Source organism: Rattus rattus, chromosome 1, assembly GCF_011064425.1.
Source record: "Rattus rattus isolate New Zealand chromosome 1, Rrattus_CSIRO_v1, whole genome shotgun sequence".
Taxonomy (NCBI): domain Eukaryota; kingdom Metazoa; phylum Chordata; class Mammalia; order Rodentia; family Muridae; genus Rattus; species Rattus rattus.
In genome coordinates, this window is record NC_046154.1 from 241,988,237 (window position 1) to 242,007,112 (window position 18,876).

General features: G+C 37.1%; 1 protein-coding gene across 1 annotated transcript; it reads right to left on the reverse strand.

Annotated features, from left to right (window-relative positions):
- Positions 1 to 16,681: 16,681 nt before the first annotated feature.
- LOC116890124 (olfactory receptor 8K3-like) lies at positions 16,682 to 17,623 on the reverse strand. The gene has a single exon (XM_032890863.1). It carries the CDS (start codon positions 17,621 to 17,623, stop codon positions 16,682 to 16,684), a length of 942 nt encoding a protein of 313 aa, XP_032746754.1.
- Positions 17,624 to 18,876: the final 1,253 nt, after the last annotated feature.

Sequence of the window (18,876 nt, forward strand, 5' to 3'; positions counted from 1 at the left end):
CAAAACATGACATAGAAAATATTGTAATATTCCATGTGCACCAGAGAATGTGCATCAGAAAAAATGAGGGAAGGGTAGAACTGACTCGTGAGCTTGTCCCCTCATATCTACATATTCATTCTATAAATTGATTAACACATTATAAACATTTTAAAAGGTTGAAAAGCAATCACATCTACACCTTTCCTCTAAAAATATTCTATTAAAGTTTGAATTATTTAAATTAACTTAACATAATTGGTTTAATGTTATTAGACACACACACATCATCATCATCATCACACATTTTTCTAATTCCTATCTCCTTCATTTTGTCCTTTGGATAGTTATTTTCTTTTTCCTACATGCTCTACCCCTCTGGGTTTGCAGTAATGTTTGTAAAGGATTCTTAGTTAATCTAGGGGCAAATAAAATTTAGTATGGTAAGAATACATAATCATTAACTTAATACTTGTGTTCCCAAACTTCTTTCTTTAAATAAAATCACATTAATTATCTATGATTCTCACCTAGGCCATTCATTAATAATAAAATTGTGCACATGTGTGTATGAGAGAGATGTTTTATAAGAACAAATTATCATAGAAATTATATCTGTTTATGCTTAAAGATTGTAGCATTTTCCCTTTCAACCTCAGTGAAAATATTCAAAAACTAACATGAAAAAGGGAAATAATGAGGTTATTATTTCTGTACAGGTGTCCTGAAATATTAGAAAGAATGGTCAGGGAAACACATATGAAAACCTCCAGATGCTGAAACTTTGATTAAAAAAAATCACACATCACCTTAGGCTTAAACTGCAGGGCACACTGTGACACTCTCTTACCTTCTGTGAAATTCCTGCCTTCATTTGCCACCGTGGTTCTTGGTTTGGGTGTTTGAGATCTATTTTTGGTTATTTTCAAAGCACAAAGTCTCTCCCTGAGGGGACATCAAAAAATACTAATTACTAGCAAACATTTGAAAGGCTAATGAGATAATGCCTAGAGGTTATAAACTCTCAGGATCAAATTGTATTTATCTGTGATTTAGTTGTTGATTAGGCCACCATTCCTACTTACAGCATTCATCAACAGTATTGCAGCTAAGTTCTCAACAGAAAATTCATGCTTTCGTGCTTATTGTAATAATATGTGCATTTTTGAATGAGCAAATAAAATATTTCATATAAAAAATATACTTCAATTTAAGTTTAAAAATGTGAGTTTTGTTACCAGAGAATAACATAAATGAACGCTGAATGAAATAATTCTCAATTATACAAGGATAAATATGGTATGTTTCCTATTACATGAGCTACATGAAATTAGAATAGATGAAACCAAATTAAAAGCTGAAAGGATCAATATTATCACTTTAATTTTGTGTATATTTGAACAGATCAAAGATAACTAAGGAAGATTCTCACAGTAGAAATGATTGATTACATTGTACATATGGAAAGACAAAGGGAAAATCTTCTTAACAGTGAATAGAAAAGTCACACTTGTGCAGTAAACATAAAGATTGCTACCGGTAACCAAAATAATATTCTTGGCATGAAAGGATCATAAAAGTAAAGGCTTATGGTAATCATATAGTTGTCATAAGACTTAGAAAACAGAATTAACACATCACAACCAATGAGCCAAAGATGGAAGGCTAACCATGTATCAAAAATGCTAAAATATACTGTTTCTTGATCAACAATAAAATTTAAGATTTTGGTTCCAACAGCTATTGAATAAATAAGAACTGTAATAGCTATTTGTCTGACAAAGAAATACATGCAGCCTGGAGTTCACCATGGTAATGAGGATCATGCCCAAGCTGTTTACTATGGTAACCAGATAGATGATGAGGAACAATCTGAACAATGGTGTCTATAGCTTTGGGAGACTTGTGTTGTCCAACAGGGTAAATTGGATAACCACTGTGAGTTGGCCTTCTCCATTTTTACTTATCAGAAAATGTTCAATGTTCTTTGTCAAATCATCAGAGCTCAACTAGTAATTTCTGGAGGAATTTTTATAAACTATTATAGGTAACATAAACCTAAATTTTACAATTTTCAATATGTAAAATTCTGTCTTGGTATACATACATAACACACGTTTTTAAGTCTATACAAACAGAAATAGTCACAGATTATAAGAATGTTTCTACATTACTATTGGGTTATAAAATAATGTTCTTCACTGTGTACAGAATTTGGTTTTGCAGTCTTGGAGGTATGCCCTCTCCTCATATCTGATGGCCAAAACCCAATTAAACCCAAGTTGCAATACTCTACTTCATCAAATATTCAGACCCTAAACATACTTAGTGGATGTTTTAATAATTTGAACATTCAATAACTTATTTTCTATAACACATAATGGTAAAATTTAACAGGGTTCTGACTTATGAACGTATTTCTTTAGCTATTTAACAAAATAAAATTTTGATGTGTTCAGATATTCTGCGTTGTTTTGGCTTTCTGGAATCGTTGTAATAGGGATTGTTAATTGAAATTTTGGTAAGGAAAACTAACTGAGCAACGGCCTGTTGAATAGATACAAATATGGGGTCATTGGAGGCCCTGGCCAGGACCTGGATTTCCTCATTTTATTCTATGTCTATTATTCCTGGAGTAATCTGAAGCCATTTAATGGAAGAAGAAGCATGGCCCAATATCAGGTCCACAGTCCCTGGGGGTAAGGGACTGTAAACTGTAGGCAGAGACCAGATGCCTTCTTCAGGTGTTAATATTGTGCAGGAGAAGGCACAGAGGTCCATCCTGAGCTACCACTTGTGGCCTGCCAGAGATCTTCGAAGGAGCAAACTGGGGAACAGTGGAAGCCTGAGGAACAAACCCTATTGCCCCAGGGCCTGACCGTGGGAAGCGGGCCAGAAGCTACCACCATAGGAAGTTTCCCCGACTGACGAGGGGGCAGGTCAGATTTGGACCTGCATTCTTTTGCCCAGTGGCTACCGCGATGGCAGCAGGGATACATAGGGTTGTAGGGCTAGGGTGTGCAGATGGAGCAACGTCCATCTCTCTCTGTCCTGTCAAGTTAGTTTTTTTCTCTTTGATTCAACTTGGGATAAGGGCATTCTCACATGAAATGGCCCACCTCTTTACAATTAAAGCAGGTCTTGGGGGTGTTTGACACCGCAGTGCACTGTAGGGCAGCGCCAATTGCTAGTCTGATAGCATGAGTGGTCCCCGTGCCAGTACATCGGCGAACATATTCAGCTAAGGGCTTAGAAAGGTGGTGTTTTAAAATGTCTTGGCAGGCTGGGTTGGCGTTCTCATAAGCAAGTTGTTTTATAAAGGGATTTCCCAGCTCTTGTATGCCAAACAGCCATTCAGCCATTTCAGCGAGTCAGCTGATGAAGGCACTGAATGGCTCATCAAGTCCCTGAAGGACTTTAGTCAGAGAGGCAGAAGCACCATTCTTTGGCTGAAGTTTTTTCCAAACGGCCAAACAGGCCTGATGGCCCTGGGCTAAAAGGCCTGGTGGGGAACAACAATTGTGCCTGAAGGGTATGATATGGTGGTTCCCTTAAACGTTTCATTGTGGTCCAAGAATGGGAGCTGGCATGAGAGCAATTTTTGGTTTCGATTTCTTTTACTACCTCGGCCATTTCAGATTTCATAAAACAAAGTCTCCTCCACTCAAGGCGGCTCTAGCCAATTGGGAAAATTCCCGTGGGGTGAGACACCCTTCTGTACTGGACTCAAGCAAGGCCAAGGTAAAAGGAGCAACTGGTCCATAATCGGAAACAGCAGCCTTAAGTTTTTCTAACTCCTTAAGATCTAGGGGCCTATAAATATAAGGAGGTGGGCCCTCTGGGGCCGGATCAGTGGTGGTGGCTTCCTCCTCAGGGGGGATTTTGGGTCTCAGGTTCTGGTTCTTCCTCGGAGCCTTCCCTTGGCTCAGAAAGATTACTAGGTGTAGAGGGGCGATTGAAACCTGCACGTCACTATTTAGTGACAAAGGGAAGGTTAAAACGGGGAGACTAGGTTTTGGGTTCTGTTTCTTTGGCGGCCGAGCTGTGAAGAGGACTGGCGACTGGGAAGGAAAAATCTGACAGTTCAGCCTCCAATTCCTGCTCACAATAGTTGGACCTGTTCTTTTCTAGTCTCAACCATATGTCTTAGGGAACTAATGTCCCCAGTCACTTGCTGCTGTGCTGCGACCATGGGAGGCGGGGGTTAAGACCGAATCTAAAGCACCATATGGTAGGGTCAGAATGGAGGCAGAGGTTCACCACTCTTAAGTCTCAGGGCTGGGAAAGCCCTAGGAGGAGAATAACGATCTCTCTCAAAGGCAGCTGCCTCAGCTTCCAAGTCAGCCTCCTTTTCTGGTGACAACGGACCATCCTGGGGGGCCGTCAGGGCTGGATATAAAGGCCTCACAGAGAGGGGCTGAGGGACACGAGGGGGCTTATTAGTTGGCAGTGTGTCAGGTTTACCAGAGCCACAATCTTACCTCCTTCAAAAGTAGCCTCCCCCATCTCAATAACCACCGAGGACCTTGAAGAAGGCTGTGGGGGCTCGGTCGTAGCTGGGCGAGACACCTCCTGGAGATCCCTTTCTCCAGTCAAAACTAGATCTTGTAAATCTGGCCACTGTGGGGAGGTCCTAAGAATATCATTAATTAAGGACCAATAACTAAAGACAGTAACAGGGACCCTTTCAGGACCAAAGGCCTCACAATAATCATTAGAACAATCACCAACTCTTTGACAGCATATTTTCATTAATTGTACCCTCTAATGGGAACTAAGGGCAAGTTTCTCCTACAAAATCTAGAAATTTTCTAAAGTTCTTATGTTTAACGTGAATTCCTTGCATCTTGAGAGATTCTTTAAGACCAGACACATAAAGGTGGTGTGTTGAGAGTGCTTGGCCCTCGGTCCTTTGAGGGCTTGATGTTTCAGTGTAGAGGAATGCCACAGCAGTGAGGTAAGAGTGAGTGGGTGGATGTGGGAGCATCCTCATAGAAGCACTGAAATGGGTGATGGATTAGGGGATTTGCAGAGGGGAAACTGGGAAAGGGGATAACTTTTTAACTGTAAATAAATAAGATAACCATTTTTTTAAAATGTCTCTGGACAAACCCTTATATTAAGGCTGCTCTAAGCATCATAGTAGGAGGAAAAGGGTCTCAATAGCAGGCAAAAGAGTCAGAGACATCCCTACTCCCACTATTAGGAATCCTGTAAAGAATACCATGCTATATAACCACAATGTATATCCAGAGGACATAGCTCACCCTGATACAAGCGATACCAAAATTGTCGCTTCAGTCTCTTGAGCCACTGTTAGCCCTGAATAAAACTATTCTATGTTATTGATTGCATCATATTCAGGTATTTCTGGCACAGACACATTAGTGGAAAAGTTAACATTTTGAGAGTAAAATTAAGGAAGATTACTTGTGTTTCAACCTGAGTTTAGAACATGAAGGGTTTAGAATATACCTTTCAATATTTGACAGTATGAGCTAGGTCCTGAATTTGTGGCACCATGAGCTTATTTATGATTGACAAACTGTTTATGGGAGTGATTTGACAAGGGCCTTCAAGAATCATATAGAGTCCAGGGCCTGTGTTGTCGTCATTCACCCAGACACTGGTTTTATCTTCATGGTCCAAGGTTCTTGCAGGTTAACTTTGATGAATTAAGCTAGCTGGGTCTGGCCTTCCCTTTCGTGTCTGTATGTTCTTTTCAGGTTTTTGTGTTGGTTACTTTTTCCTAACATGAGTTTTGTCAGAATAAACCTTCTTGTAGCTTCAGTTTAACTCTTACCTCAAATCTTTTGTTTCGGAAACTGAATGTGTGTGTGTGTGTGTGTGTGTGTGTGTGTGTGTGTGTGTGTGTGTGTGTGTGTGTGTGTGTGTGTGTGGTTATTGTTTATTTACTAAAGACTTATTTAGTCTTTAATTATGTGTTTAAAAAAGAAGGAAAGAATACTCTGTTAAACTGAATGTATATTTTGAACTGTCAAATTCTCTGTTAATAAACAGATAGCATTTAAAAGACAGCATTCATATCAAAGAGTTTATTTTCAATGCCACTGTTTTTCACTTTATATGTGTGGATGTGCCATACACACACTCTAGCAAAACCCAAAATGTTGTAAGAAAGCATTGATTAGAAATGATTCTTGAAGGGTTGGGGATTTAGCTCAGTGGTAGAGCACTTGTTTAGCAAGCACAAGGCCCTGGGTTCGGTCCCCAGCTCCAAGAAAAAAAAAAGAAAAAGAAAAGAAAAAAAAAGAAATGATTCTTGGGTGTGACAGAAAAATCCTCCTGTTTGTGGATCATCTCCCCTTTATGATGAAGGACACAGTACAAATAACTCTGTAATCAGAGAAGACATTTCTGAGAACCTCTTACACATCACAGTGAAAATTATAAGAAAGCAGCAGCTCTAAATATACAAAACTGTATGTTTCAATATATTTAATAGAAAAGCAAAAGATGAAAAGTAGACAAGAAAGAAAGACATAGTATTCCCTGAGAAAAGGACAATGAAATTAACTTTTTAACATCTCGTTTAAAGATGATTTCTTTTTATGTATCATTTGTACCATAAAATAAAACTTGTGAATTGTGCCTGTCTAATATTTTGAATCCTGTGGTCCTTTCATAAAAATATAATTTTTATAGTAAATATTAAAAAAATTCAGATCATTAAAATATACAAGTACCTCTAAAAATTGCAAAAGCACCAGTTCTCACTTCTTTTGGTTTGTTTTCAATGATAAAACATTGTTAAAAAAGGATATGTTTAGTATTTTTTTTGTTGTTGTTCAGCAAGAAAGTCAAACACTTTAATTTTTGTCTTATAAGGTATTTTCCTAGATATTTTGGTGAGATCCAGTACAAAAAGAGGGAATGTGTCATTATTTGTAAACAGTTGGCAAATGTGTACTCCTCTCCAGTATCAAACCTAGACTAAGATGCAAACCACATTTCTCTCAGTCAATCATGAAGAAAGGTTCCAGAGATGGTTCATCTAATGAGGTCTCTCGTTACCAATCCTGAACACCTAATTTTTTACCTTGTAACCTACATGGTAGAAGGAGGAAACTCTATTGCAGGACAGATATCACCCCTTACAGCAGCTAGGCACCTGTGAATCTGAGGTTATAGACCATCCCAAAGTTCTACCACTATGATTCTGATTAAAGAACACGATCTTTTTTTTTCCTCCAAATATCAGATTTTTTAAAAGGTTTTTCATTTTTTATTTGGAAATTTTCTTTATCTGTATTTCAAATGTTATCCCCTTTCCTGGTTTCCTCTCTGGAAACCCCTTAACCCATCCCTCCTTCCTCTGCTTCTATCAGAGTTCTTTCCTCCCCACCCACTCTGGACTCCCTGTACTGGCATTCTCCTACACTGAGGCATCAAGCTTTCACAGGACGAAGGGCCTCCCCTGCCACTGATGCTCAAAAAGGTCATTATCTACTTAAAAGAGTGGGGAGCCTTGGCTAGTCCCTAATTTTAGTGGGGTTGCTTTAAATTTCTCTCCATTTAGTTTGATGTTGGCTATTTCTATGCTGTGTATTGCTTTTATTATGTTTAGGTACAGGCCTTGAATTCCTGATCTTTCTAAGACTTTTTTCATGAAGGGGTGTTGAATTTGGTCAAATGCTTTCTCGGCATCTAATGAAAGGATCATGTGGGTTTTTTTTTTCCTTGAGGTTGTGTATATAGTGCATTAGGCTGATTGATTTCCATATATTGAATGATCCTTGCATCCTTAGAATGAAGCCTTCTTGATCATGGTGAATAATAGTTTTCATGTTCTTGGAATCAATTTGCAAGAATTATATTTAGTGTTTTTGCACCTATATTCGTGAGGGAAATTGTTCTGAAGTTCTTCTGTTCCTTTCTAAGGTCTTTATGTGGTTTAGGTATAAGTGTAACTGTGGCTTTAAAGAAAAAAATTGGGTACTGTTACTTCTGTTTTTGTTTTTCCCTGTGGAATAGTTTGAAGCATATTGATATTAGGTTGTCATTGAAAGTCTGATAGAATTCTGCACTAAACCCATCTGATCCTAGTCCTTTTTGGTTGGTAGACTTTCAATGACTCTTTCTATTTCTTTAGGAGTTATGGGACTGTTTAGATGGTATATCTGATCCAGGTTTAACTTTGGTACCTGGTATCTGTCTAGAAAAATGTCCATTTCATTCAGATTTTCCAGTTTTTTCTGAGTATAGGCTTTTGTAGTAGTATCTAATAATTGCTGTAATTGCCTCAGTTTCTGTTCTTATGTCTCCCTTTTCATTTCTGATTTTGATAATTTGGATACAGTCTCTGTGCCTCTGATTAGTCTGGCTAATAATTTATCTATCTTGTTGATTTTCTAAAAGAATCAACTCCAGGGCTTTGTTGATTCTTTGTATACTTCTTTTTGTTTCTACTTGGTTGATTTCAGCTCTGAATTTGATTATTTCCTTCCATCTATATCTCTTGGGTGAATTTGCTTCCTTTTGTTCTAGAGTTTCTAGATGTGTTGTTAAACTGTTTGTTTAAACTCTCTGCAGTTTCTTCTTGGAGGCACTAAGAGTTATGAGTTTTCTCTTAGCATTGCTTTCATTGTATCCAATAAGTTTGGGTATGTTGTGCCTACATTTTCTTTAGATTCTAAAAAGTGTTTAATTTCTTTCTTTATTTCTTCCTTGACCAAGTTGTCATTGGATAAAACATTGTTAAGCTTCCATGTGCATGTGGGCTCTCTGTTATTTTTGTTGTTAATGAAGACCTTAGTCCATGTTGATAAGATAGGATGTATAGGGATTATTTCCATCTGCCTGTATTTATTTAATTATGTTTTGTGACTAATTATGTGGTCAATTTTTGAGAAGGTAACTTGAGGTGCTGAGAAGGAGGTATAGTCTTTGGTTTTAGGATGAAATAGTCTATAGATGTTTGTTACATCTATTTGGTTCATAACTTCCATTAGTTTCACTGTGTCTGTTTAGTTTCTGTTTCCATGATCTGTACATTTATGAGTGTGGTGTGTTGAAGTATCCTACTATTATTGTGTGTGGTATGGTGTATGCTTTGAGCTTTACTAAAGTTTCTTTTATGAATGTGGGTGTCCTTGCATTTGGAGCACAGATGGTCAGAATTGAGAGTTCATCTTGGTAGATTTTTTTCTTTGATGAGTATGAAGTATCCTTCCATACCATATCTTTTTTTATTACTTTTGATTTAAAGTTGATTTTATTTTATATTACAATGTCTACTCCAGCTTGTTTCTTGTAACCATTTGCTTGGACAATTTTTCCAGCCTCTTACTTTGAGTTAGTGTCAGTCTTTGTCACTGAGGTGCATTTCTGGTATGGAACGAAGTGCTGGGTCCTATTTCTAGATCCAGTCTGTAAGTCTATGACTTTTTATTGGGGAATTGAGTCAACTGATGTTACGAGATATTAAAAAATAGTGATTGTTTACTGTTATTTTTGGTGTTAGAGGTGTAATTATGTTTGTGTGGCTCTCTTCTTTTGGGTTTGTTCCAAGAAGACTACTTTCTTCTTTTTCTAGGGTGCAGTTTCCCTCCTTGTGTTGAGTTTTCCATCTATTAGCCTTTGTAGAGATAGATTTGTGCAAAGATATTGGGTAAATTTGGTTTTGTCGTGGAATATCCTGGTTTCTCTACCTATGATAATTGACATTTTTGCTGGATATAGTTGCCTGGGCTGGCATCTGTGTTCTCTTGGGCTATATATGGCATCGGTCCAGGATTTTCTAGCTTTCATAGTCTCAGTTCAAAAGACTTGTGTAATTCTTTTAGTTCTGCATATATAAGTTACTTAACATTTTCACATACTGATTTTAATATTTTTTCTTATTTTTCCGTATTTGGTGTTTTGACCTTTTTTTATCTTTATTAACTTGAGTATTTCTTATTTACATTTCGATTGTTATTCCCCTTCCCCGTTTCCAGGCCAACATCCCCCTAGCCCCTCCCCCTCCCCTTCTATATGGGTGTTCCCCTCCCCATCCTCCCCCTATTACCACTCTCCTCCCCAACAATCACGTTCACTGGGGGTTCAGTCTTGGCAGGGTCAAGGGCTTCCCCTTCCACTGGTGCTCTTATTAGGCTATTCATTGCTACCTATGAGGTTGGAGCCCTGGGTCAGTCCATGTATAGTCTTTAGGTAGTGGCTTAGTCCCTGGAGGCTCTGGTTGGTTGGCATTGTTGTTTATATGGGGTCTCCAGACCCTTCAAGCTCTTTCAGTCCTTTCTCTGATTCCTTCAACAGGGGTCCCATTCTCAGTTCAGTGGTTTGCTGCTGGCATTCGTCTATTTATTTGCTGTATTCTGGGCGTGTCTCTCAGGAGACATCTACATCTGGTTCCTGTCGGCCTGCACTTCTTTGCTTCATCCATCTTTTCTAGTTTGGTGGCTGTATAAGTATGGGCCACATGTGGGGCAGGCTCTAAATGGGTGTTCCTTCTGCCTCTGTTCTAAACTTTGCCTCCCTATTCCCTCCCAAGGGTATTCTTGCTCCCCTTTTAAAGAAGGAGTGAAGCATTCACATTTTGGTCATCCTTCTTGAGTTTCATGTGTTCTGTGTATCTAGGGCATTTCAAGCATTTGGGCTAACAGCCACTTATCAATGAGTTCATACCATGTGTGTTTTTCTGTGATTGGGTTACCTCACTCAGGATGCTATTTTCCAGTTCCATCCATTTGCCTATGAATTTCATAAAGTCATTGTTTTTGATAGCTGAGTAATAATCCATTGTGTAGATGTACCACATTTTTTGTATCCATTCCTCCGTTGAATAGCATCGGGGTTCTTTCCAGCTTCTGGCTTTTATAAATAAGGTTGCTATGAACATAGTGGAGCATGTGTCTTTGTTTTATGTTGGGGCATCTTTTGGGTATATGCCCAAGAGTGGTATAGCTGGATCCTCAGGTAGTTCAATGTCCAATTTTTTGAGGAACCTCAAAACTGATTTCAACAATGGTTGTACCAATCTGCAATTCCACCAACAATGGAGGAGTGTTCCTCCTTCTCCACATCCTCCCCAGCATTTGCTGTCACCTGAGTTTTTGATCTTAGCCATTCTCACTGGTGTGAGGTGAAATATCAGGGTTGTTTTGATTTGCATTTCCCTGATGACTAAAGATGTTGAACATTTCTTTAGGTGTTTCTCAGCCATTCGGCATTCCTCAGCTGTGAACTCTTTGTTTAGCTCTGAACCCCATTTTTTAATAGGGTTATTTGTCTCCCTGCGGTCTAACTTCTTGAGTTCTTTGTATATTTTGGATATAAGGCCTCTATCTGTTGTAGGATTGGTAAAGATCTTTTCCCAAACTGTTGGTTACCATTTCATCCTAACAACTGTGTCCTTTGCCTTACAGAAGCTTTGCAGTTTTATGAGATCCCATTTGTCAATTCTTGATCTTAGAGCATAAGCCAGTGGTGTTTTGTTCAGGAAATTTTCTCCAGTGCCCATGTGTTCAAGATGCTTCCCCACTTTTTCTTCTATTAGTTTGAGTGTATCTGGTTTGATATGGGGGTCCTTCATCCACTTGGACTTAAGCTTTGTACAGGGTGATAAGCATGGATCGATCTGCATTCTTCTACATGCTGACCTCCAGGTGAACCAGCACCATTTGCTGTAAATGCTATCTTTTTTCCATTGGATGGTTTTGGCTCCTTTGTCAAATATCAAGTGACCATAGGTGTTTGGGTTCATTTCTGCATCTTCAATTCTATTCCACTGGTCTATCGGTCTGTTGACTCTTTTGTGATGGGAAGAATTTCTTTTCTGGTCCAATCTATTTTAGTTCTATAGGTTTCCTGTTTGTTCATGGGCATCTCTTTCTTCATGGACATTTTCTTCTATAATTTTGTTGATATTTACTGACTTTTTAAGTTGGGAATCTATGTTCTCTTCTATACCTATTATTTTTCGGTTTGGTCTTCTCATTGTGTCCTGAATTTCCTGGATATTTTGGGTAAGGAGTTTTGCTTTTTATATTTTCTTGGACTATTGTGTCAATGCTTTCATTGGTATATCTGCCTCTTAGATTCTTTCTTCAATCTCTTGTATTCTGTTAGTGATGCTTACATCTATGACTCTTGATCTTTATCCTAGCTTTTCTATCTCCAGGGTTGTCTCCCTTTGTAATTTCTTTATTGTTGCTATTTCTACTTTTTAGATCATCAATAGTTTTGTTTAATTCCTTCATCTGTTTGGACATATGCTCCTGTATTTCTTTAAGGAATTATTTATGTCCTTCTTAAAGTCCTCTATCACCATCATGAAAAGTGATTTTAAAACCAAATCTTGCTTTTCAACTGTATTGGAATATCCAGTGTTTGCTGTGGTGGTAGAACTGGGTTCTGATGATTCCACATAGTCTTGGTTTCTCTGGCTTAGGTTCTTGAGCTTGCCTCTTGCCATCTTGTTATCTCTGATGTTAGCTGGTCTTGCTGTCTCTGTCCAGAACTTGTCACTCTTTTGGGCCTCTGAGCCTGTGAGCCTGTGATATTTGGAGTAAGCTCACCCCTGGCAGAACAGCACTCTACCTGCAGCTTTTGGGTCTGAGAACTGTGGAACAGCCCCATCTCTAGGCACAAATGGAGGTCAGAAGGCTCCTGTCCCTGGAAGTCTTGCAGCTCGTGAGCCCTGTACACTCCTATCAGGTCTTTCTTTGGACAATCAACTGAAAGAAAGTGGGTTCCCACCTGTGGGCTGTGGGCTTAGGACAAAGAGTGCTCCTGGTAGACCAGCTCTCTGCAAGCAGGTTATGTGTCCTATGTCTGTGGTATACCCCCAGCTTTGGGTGTTAAGAACACAGTCTTAATGGGACTTATAGTATAGCCATAGATAAGTGTGTCTATCAATACTCATCACAAAAGAGAGTGTTGTTGTTTTTGTTTTACAAATAAACATCATTAACAGACTACCACGTGGCTAAGATAAACAACTCAGGTGATAGCAGATGCTGGTGAGGAAATATAGATGGAGGAACACTCCTGCATTGTTGATTGGATTGTAGGCTGGGACAAAAACTCTGGAAATCAGTCTGGAGGTTCCTCAGAAAATTGGACATAGTACTACCTGCAAACCCAGCTATACCACTCCTGAACATATTCTCAAAATGTACTTCAACATTTAACAAGGATATATGCTCCACCAGCTCATGACACCCTTATTCATAATAGTCAGAAGCTGGAAAGAACCCAGATGTCCTTCAACAGAGGAATGGGTACAGAAAATATGGTACATTTACCCTATGGACTACTACTCAGCTGTTAAAAACAATTACTTCATGAAATTCTTAGGCAAATGGATGGAACTAGAAAATACCATCCTGTGTGAGGTAACCTAATCACAAAAGAACACACATTATATGTTCTCACTGGTAAGTAGATATTAGCCCAAAGCTTGGAATACTGAAGATACAATTTACAGACCACCTGAAGCTCAAGAATTAGAAAGACAAAAGTATGGAGTCTTCAGTACTTTTTAGAAGAGGGAACAAAATACTTATAGGAGAAAATATGGAGATAAAGTGTGGAGCAGAGACTGAAGGAAAGGCCATCCACAGACTGCCATATATGTGGATCCATCCCACATGCAGTCACCAATCCAGTCACTATTGGAGATGCTAAGAATTGTATGCTGACAGGAGCCTGATGTAGATGTCTCCTCAGAATCTCTGTCAGAGCCTGACAGATGCAGAGGGGGATGATCACAGCTTAACTTTAGACTGAGAATGTGATCTCCAATGAAGGAGTTAGAGAAGGAATGAGGTAACAATAAGAAGAACTCCATAGGAAGAACAACAATATCAACCAAGCAGACACTCCAGAGCTCCCAGGGCCTAAACCACCAGCCAAAGACTACACATGGAGTAACCTATTGCTCCAGATGCATATGTATCAGAGGATGGGCCTTGTCAGTCATCAATGGGAGGAGAGCACTTGTTCCTGTGAAAGTTTGATGCCCCAGTGTAAGGAAATGCCAAGGTGGAAGGTGAGAGGGAGGGTGTGGTTGGTTGTGGGGAGCACCCTCATGGAGGCAGATAGTGGAGGGATTGGATGGGGGTTTCCAGTGGGGAAATAAAGAAAATATCCAATAAAAGCAAAGGAAAAAATAGAAAATTAAGGAAATCCTGATTCACAAACCTCAATCTGATAACTTCACATTACTTTGTAGAAATGTACCATCCTGGGAGAGATATTGATATGAGGGGAGTGTAAACATTAGGAAAGCAGATTAAAGCCAAACTAGGTTTTGGAAATACAATGGGGATCTTGTGGATGTGAACGGAAAATGACTATGATTATATGCACAAAAACTATGTGAGGTCAAGAAGAAGAAAGTAAAAGCACAGATGAGGAAGCTGTGATGAATTTCCAACCCCAGCTGAGAAGCTCTTGATGTTAACTTATGATTGTTGAGTATAAGAGAGTCATTTTTCTTCAGAGATATGTGCCCTGACGGACTACCAGTGCCGTCTTGTGTTCAATTATAAAGGACCATTCACTGAATTTAACATCTAACATATAACTTGCTTACCACATCATATAGAAAAGCATTTCTCCATTTTTTTCACTCACATGTGTCCTAATTTTGAAGTACATTTATTAATCAGGAAATTTACGAAGTGTTTAAGAATTTTTTTACTATAGTATTTTAAATTCTGAGGTTATTTGTTTGCAACCTTCAATAAAATCTTGATTTTCAGCTCTAGAAATTACTATAAGTAAACCAGTATTTGAAAAATTTATGCAATTTGCATAACACAATAAAGAAACAACATTATTAAGTAAAATGCCTTAACAGAAATAGAAAAAGAGAAGTAGCTTGAAAGTTTGAATTCCAGTCTCCCAAAATACTACAGGGATTCTGCTGTTCAAGCTATCTCAAGGAAGAGAATGCAGGTATGCACACATTAAAACTTCTCATACACCTTGTTTATATCCATTTAACAATCAATGATAAAACCTAAAGAGCATGTCCTTGATGGGTTATCCCTCATTTATCTTCTGGTTAGAAATTAACAAAAGGAAAAAAAGTAGTGAGTGATGGATAAAACCTAAACAAAGCAAACCAAAGCAAGCCAAACAAAACAACAAATATGGTAAAACAACAAAAACAAACAAACAAACAAACAATAATACCACAATATTTCAGGAATAGAGTCTTTTCTGTTCCTGTTCCCTTCGAGAAAAGTGATTTTCAACAGTACTTAAAACAGTTTATTTCCTATTACCAAGACTATTTGTGATGTTGAGTTGATTTTTACAATTGTCTGGGTCTTTTATCTTTCAAAAATATGGTGTTCAAAGAAATTGGTAAGTTTTTGAAATTAAAATTTTATTGTTTCAATAGCTAATTATATGCTGTTTGTTTGAATCTTGTATCATATATTTGTTTTATAAATAGAGAGATGTGATTCATTGACTAAGAATGGCCAAGTCCCTGGCTCAATCTCTCCTGCAGTGAATAACAAAGTCTGACTATTTATGTTCAATTTAAATCCCAAAATTTCATAGTCTTTATTATCAATTTATTATCTGATCTTATTTTTTTCCCACAGACATTTTAAAATTATATTTGATCCTATCCATCTAAATATTATATTATATTTACTTTGGTATCAGACCCCCCAAAAACAATTTTTAAGCATTACTAAATGTTATTTCTTTCTTAATATGATCCAGCCCAGATTCATCTCAGATTCACTAGGTAACCCAGGCTATCCTTGGAATGCTGACTCTCCTACCTCTACATCCCAATTAATTATAGTGGTAGCATTTTATTCAATAATCAAACAGTATATAACTTACAGGAAATATACTTTACATATAGCAAGAAAACATCAAATAATTCAATATAATGAATAGAAAAAAGAATTAACATTGTTTTAAGAACAAGACAAAAATAAAGTTTTATAAGCTGGTATGGAAAACTCATGACATCGTACATAAACAAGCAAACACACACACACACACACACACACACCCATATTCATAAATGTTTGTTCATGTGCACATATGTGCACATACACATACACAAAGAATTATACAATATCAGATGATACACTGAAATTTTGAACTACTTAATCACTAAATATATGACATTAGTTTTTGCTACTGTGATCATATATGAATTAATAAGAAGAGGAATTGAAGTAGAATCAGGACATAAATACTCCTGGGGAATGAATGTATCTGTGTGCTCTGATATTACTGGGAACTTATTATTAAACTGATAGACTTCATTTGTCTTGTGATTAAAATCTTTTAACAGTTAATAGAAATGTACATGGATACCAAATGTATATAAATACTACTACAAAAACAATCCATTTTCATACAAATAAATAAACAGATACACATAAACATCAGGCAATTTTTTGTAAAGTTCAATTTAGAAAACTATGATTATCTTAAAACTTCCACATTATCACAAAACCAAAAGTCGTTTGAGACACTTGTTCTTCTCCTCATTCACATACAACAAACATTGCTATTCTCTTTGGTCTACACATTTTTAAAAGAATTTTCTATGCTACCTCATTTCTTCAAATCTGTTCTTTACAATCTGTCTTTTCTTCAGAGAAGTGAAGTTGTTCCCTATTTTCTTCATTGAAACTTACAGGGCATTTAAATTCATTTGTAGTGAAGTAATGTAACATTTAATATCCTGTGACTTCTATGAGAAATTACTGCATATGATTTTCCCTGTCTTTCTAATAGCATATTTTACATCTTTGTTTCTTAAGCTGTAGATCAAGGGATTCAACATAGGGATGATTAGAGTATAAAAGATGGAAGCCACTTTGTCATTGTCAAAGGAGTGAACGGTCTTAGGTTGCACATACATAAAAATCAAAGTCCCATAGAAGACAATGACCACTGTCAGATGGGACCCACAGGTGGAGAAAGCCTTCCGTCTGCCTTCAGCAGAGTTCATTCTGAGAATGGCTCTGAAGATGAGTAGATAGGAGCCAAGGATGACCAGAAGAGAAGAAATCAAGTTAATAGCAGATAAAATTAAAATTATCAGCTCAATTTTGTCTGTATTTGTGCAGAGCAGGGATATCAAGGGAAGGCCATCACAGTAGAAATGAGGGATAACATTGTAGCCACAGAAGGATGAAGAAAAGATATTTATGGTGACTATGAGAGAAATAAATACACTGTAAAGGTATGGGATTGCCACCAGTACCCAACATATAATTTGTGACATGATGACATTGTAAAGCAGAGGGTTACAGATAGCTACGTAGCGGTCATAAGACATCACAGAGAGAATAAACAGTTCACAAGCAATGAACAGAAGGAAAAAGGCTAATTGTGTAGCACAAAGATGAAAGGATATTGTATTTTTACTGACAACAAAATTTGCTAACATTTTTGGTCCAATAGCAGTAGAATAACCAAGATCTGTGATAGCCAGGTGTCTAAGAAAGAAGTACATGGGTGTTTGAAGCCTGGAATCTGCTGTAGTAAGGATGATCATCCCCAAGTTGCCAACCAGTGAGATCAGATAGATGATGAGAAACAGTCCAAATAATGGGGCCTGTAGCTCAGGGCGGTCAGTGATGCCCCTCAGGATAAATTCAGTCACTGGAGTGAGGTTTTGGCTCTCCATTTGGGTTTATTAAAAAACCTGTTATAAATAGAGCAGCACAGTTAAGATTTCAAATATATCATTTGTGGACTTTTCTTATTCAAAGTTGATTAAATATGTGTCCAAATATGTGAAAATAGTGTTTAAAATATATCTACTAATAAAGAGGTGTATATACACTTCTCTTTACTTCTGTACACACACATATGCAAACATGTATCTTTGAATAAACAAAGACATAGATATGAATCTTTGGTTCTCAACCAATGAATGTTTTATTCAGAGAAGATAAATTCTTGCTAACAATATACAGTGTCTCCAAAATGAATGTGAGCTGTTTCCCTTAATCTAATGATTTAGCAGTAATTAAAATGGAAAGCAAATTATCTTTCCATATCAAATGTATATCATGGTCAAAATCTAGACTAAACTTTTGTTACTTTCGTTATCTAGTAACATTGCTAGAGAGCAATATGTGTATATGCATAGATACATACATTTAATATTTTATCTGTTTTATTGTATATCATACATAAATAGATTACTTGCATTTATATATAAAATCTTCAAATTGAAGATAGAAAATGGATACACATGGATAAAATTTATTTTCATTTTATTTCTGAAAAGATCAAAATAAATTGTGACATTTAACAACTGTATAGTTCTAATAACATATAAAGTACATGGCAATAACAATACACAATACTGAAATATTTCACAGTACACAGAAGACTACTTTTATAGCTAGATCTAGAGAATCTTTAGATGTATAGATTGGAATATCCAGAATTATTGTAACAATCCTTCTTTGTTAGATGCAATTTCACTCATAGTATTTCACTTATAGCTGTCTTTATTTGCATTAACCAAAGTACTTCTTAGTATATCTATGCCATCATCTTGCATGCTACCCTGTGATATACAACTTTCTCTTTGGGAAAATAAGATGTGATGTATAACACATATTTAGCATGTATAATACCAAGAAGTCTCTATATTCACTTTGGAAAACCTGAAAGAGTGATAAGTGATCCAGGGATTCTTTGCTCTCATAACATAGTTCACAAAGATGATGCACACATTGATTTCAAATAGTCGCTTGTTATAATAACTTACCTGAGTAAGTGTTGTTCATATATTTGTGCATGTACATCCTACAAGATTGAATGTAGCTTCTTTGTTAGATCTGTAATGATGGGCAAATTAGGAGTTAGTAATGAAGAACTGGTAAATACAAGCTATCCCAGCCTGTAGATCTCTCAGGCAAGAGA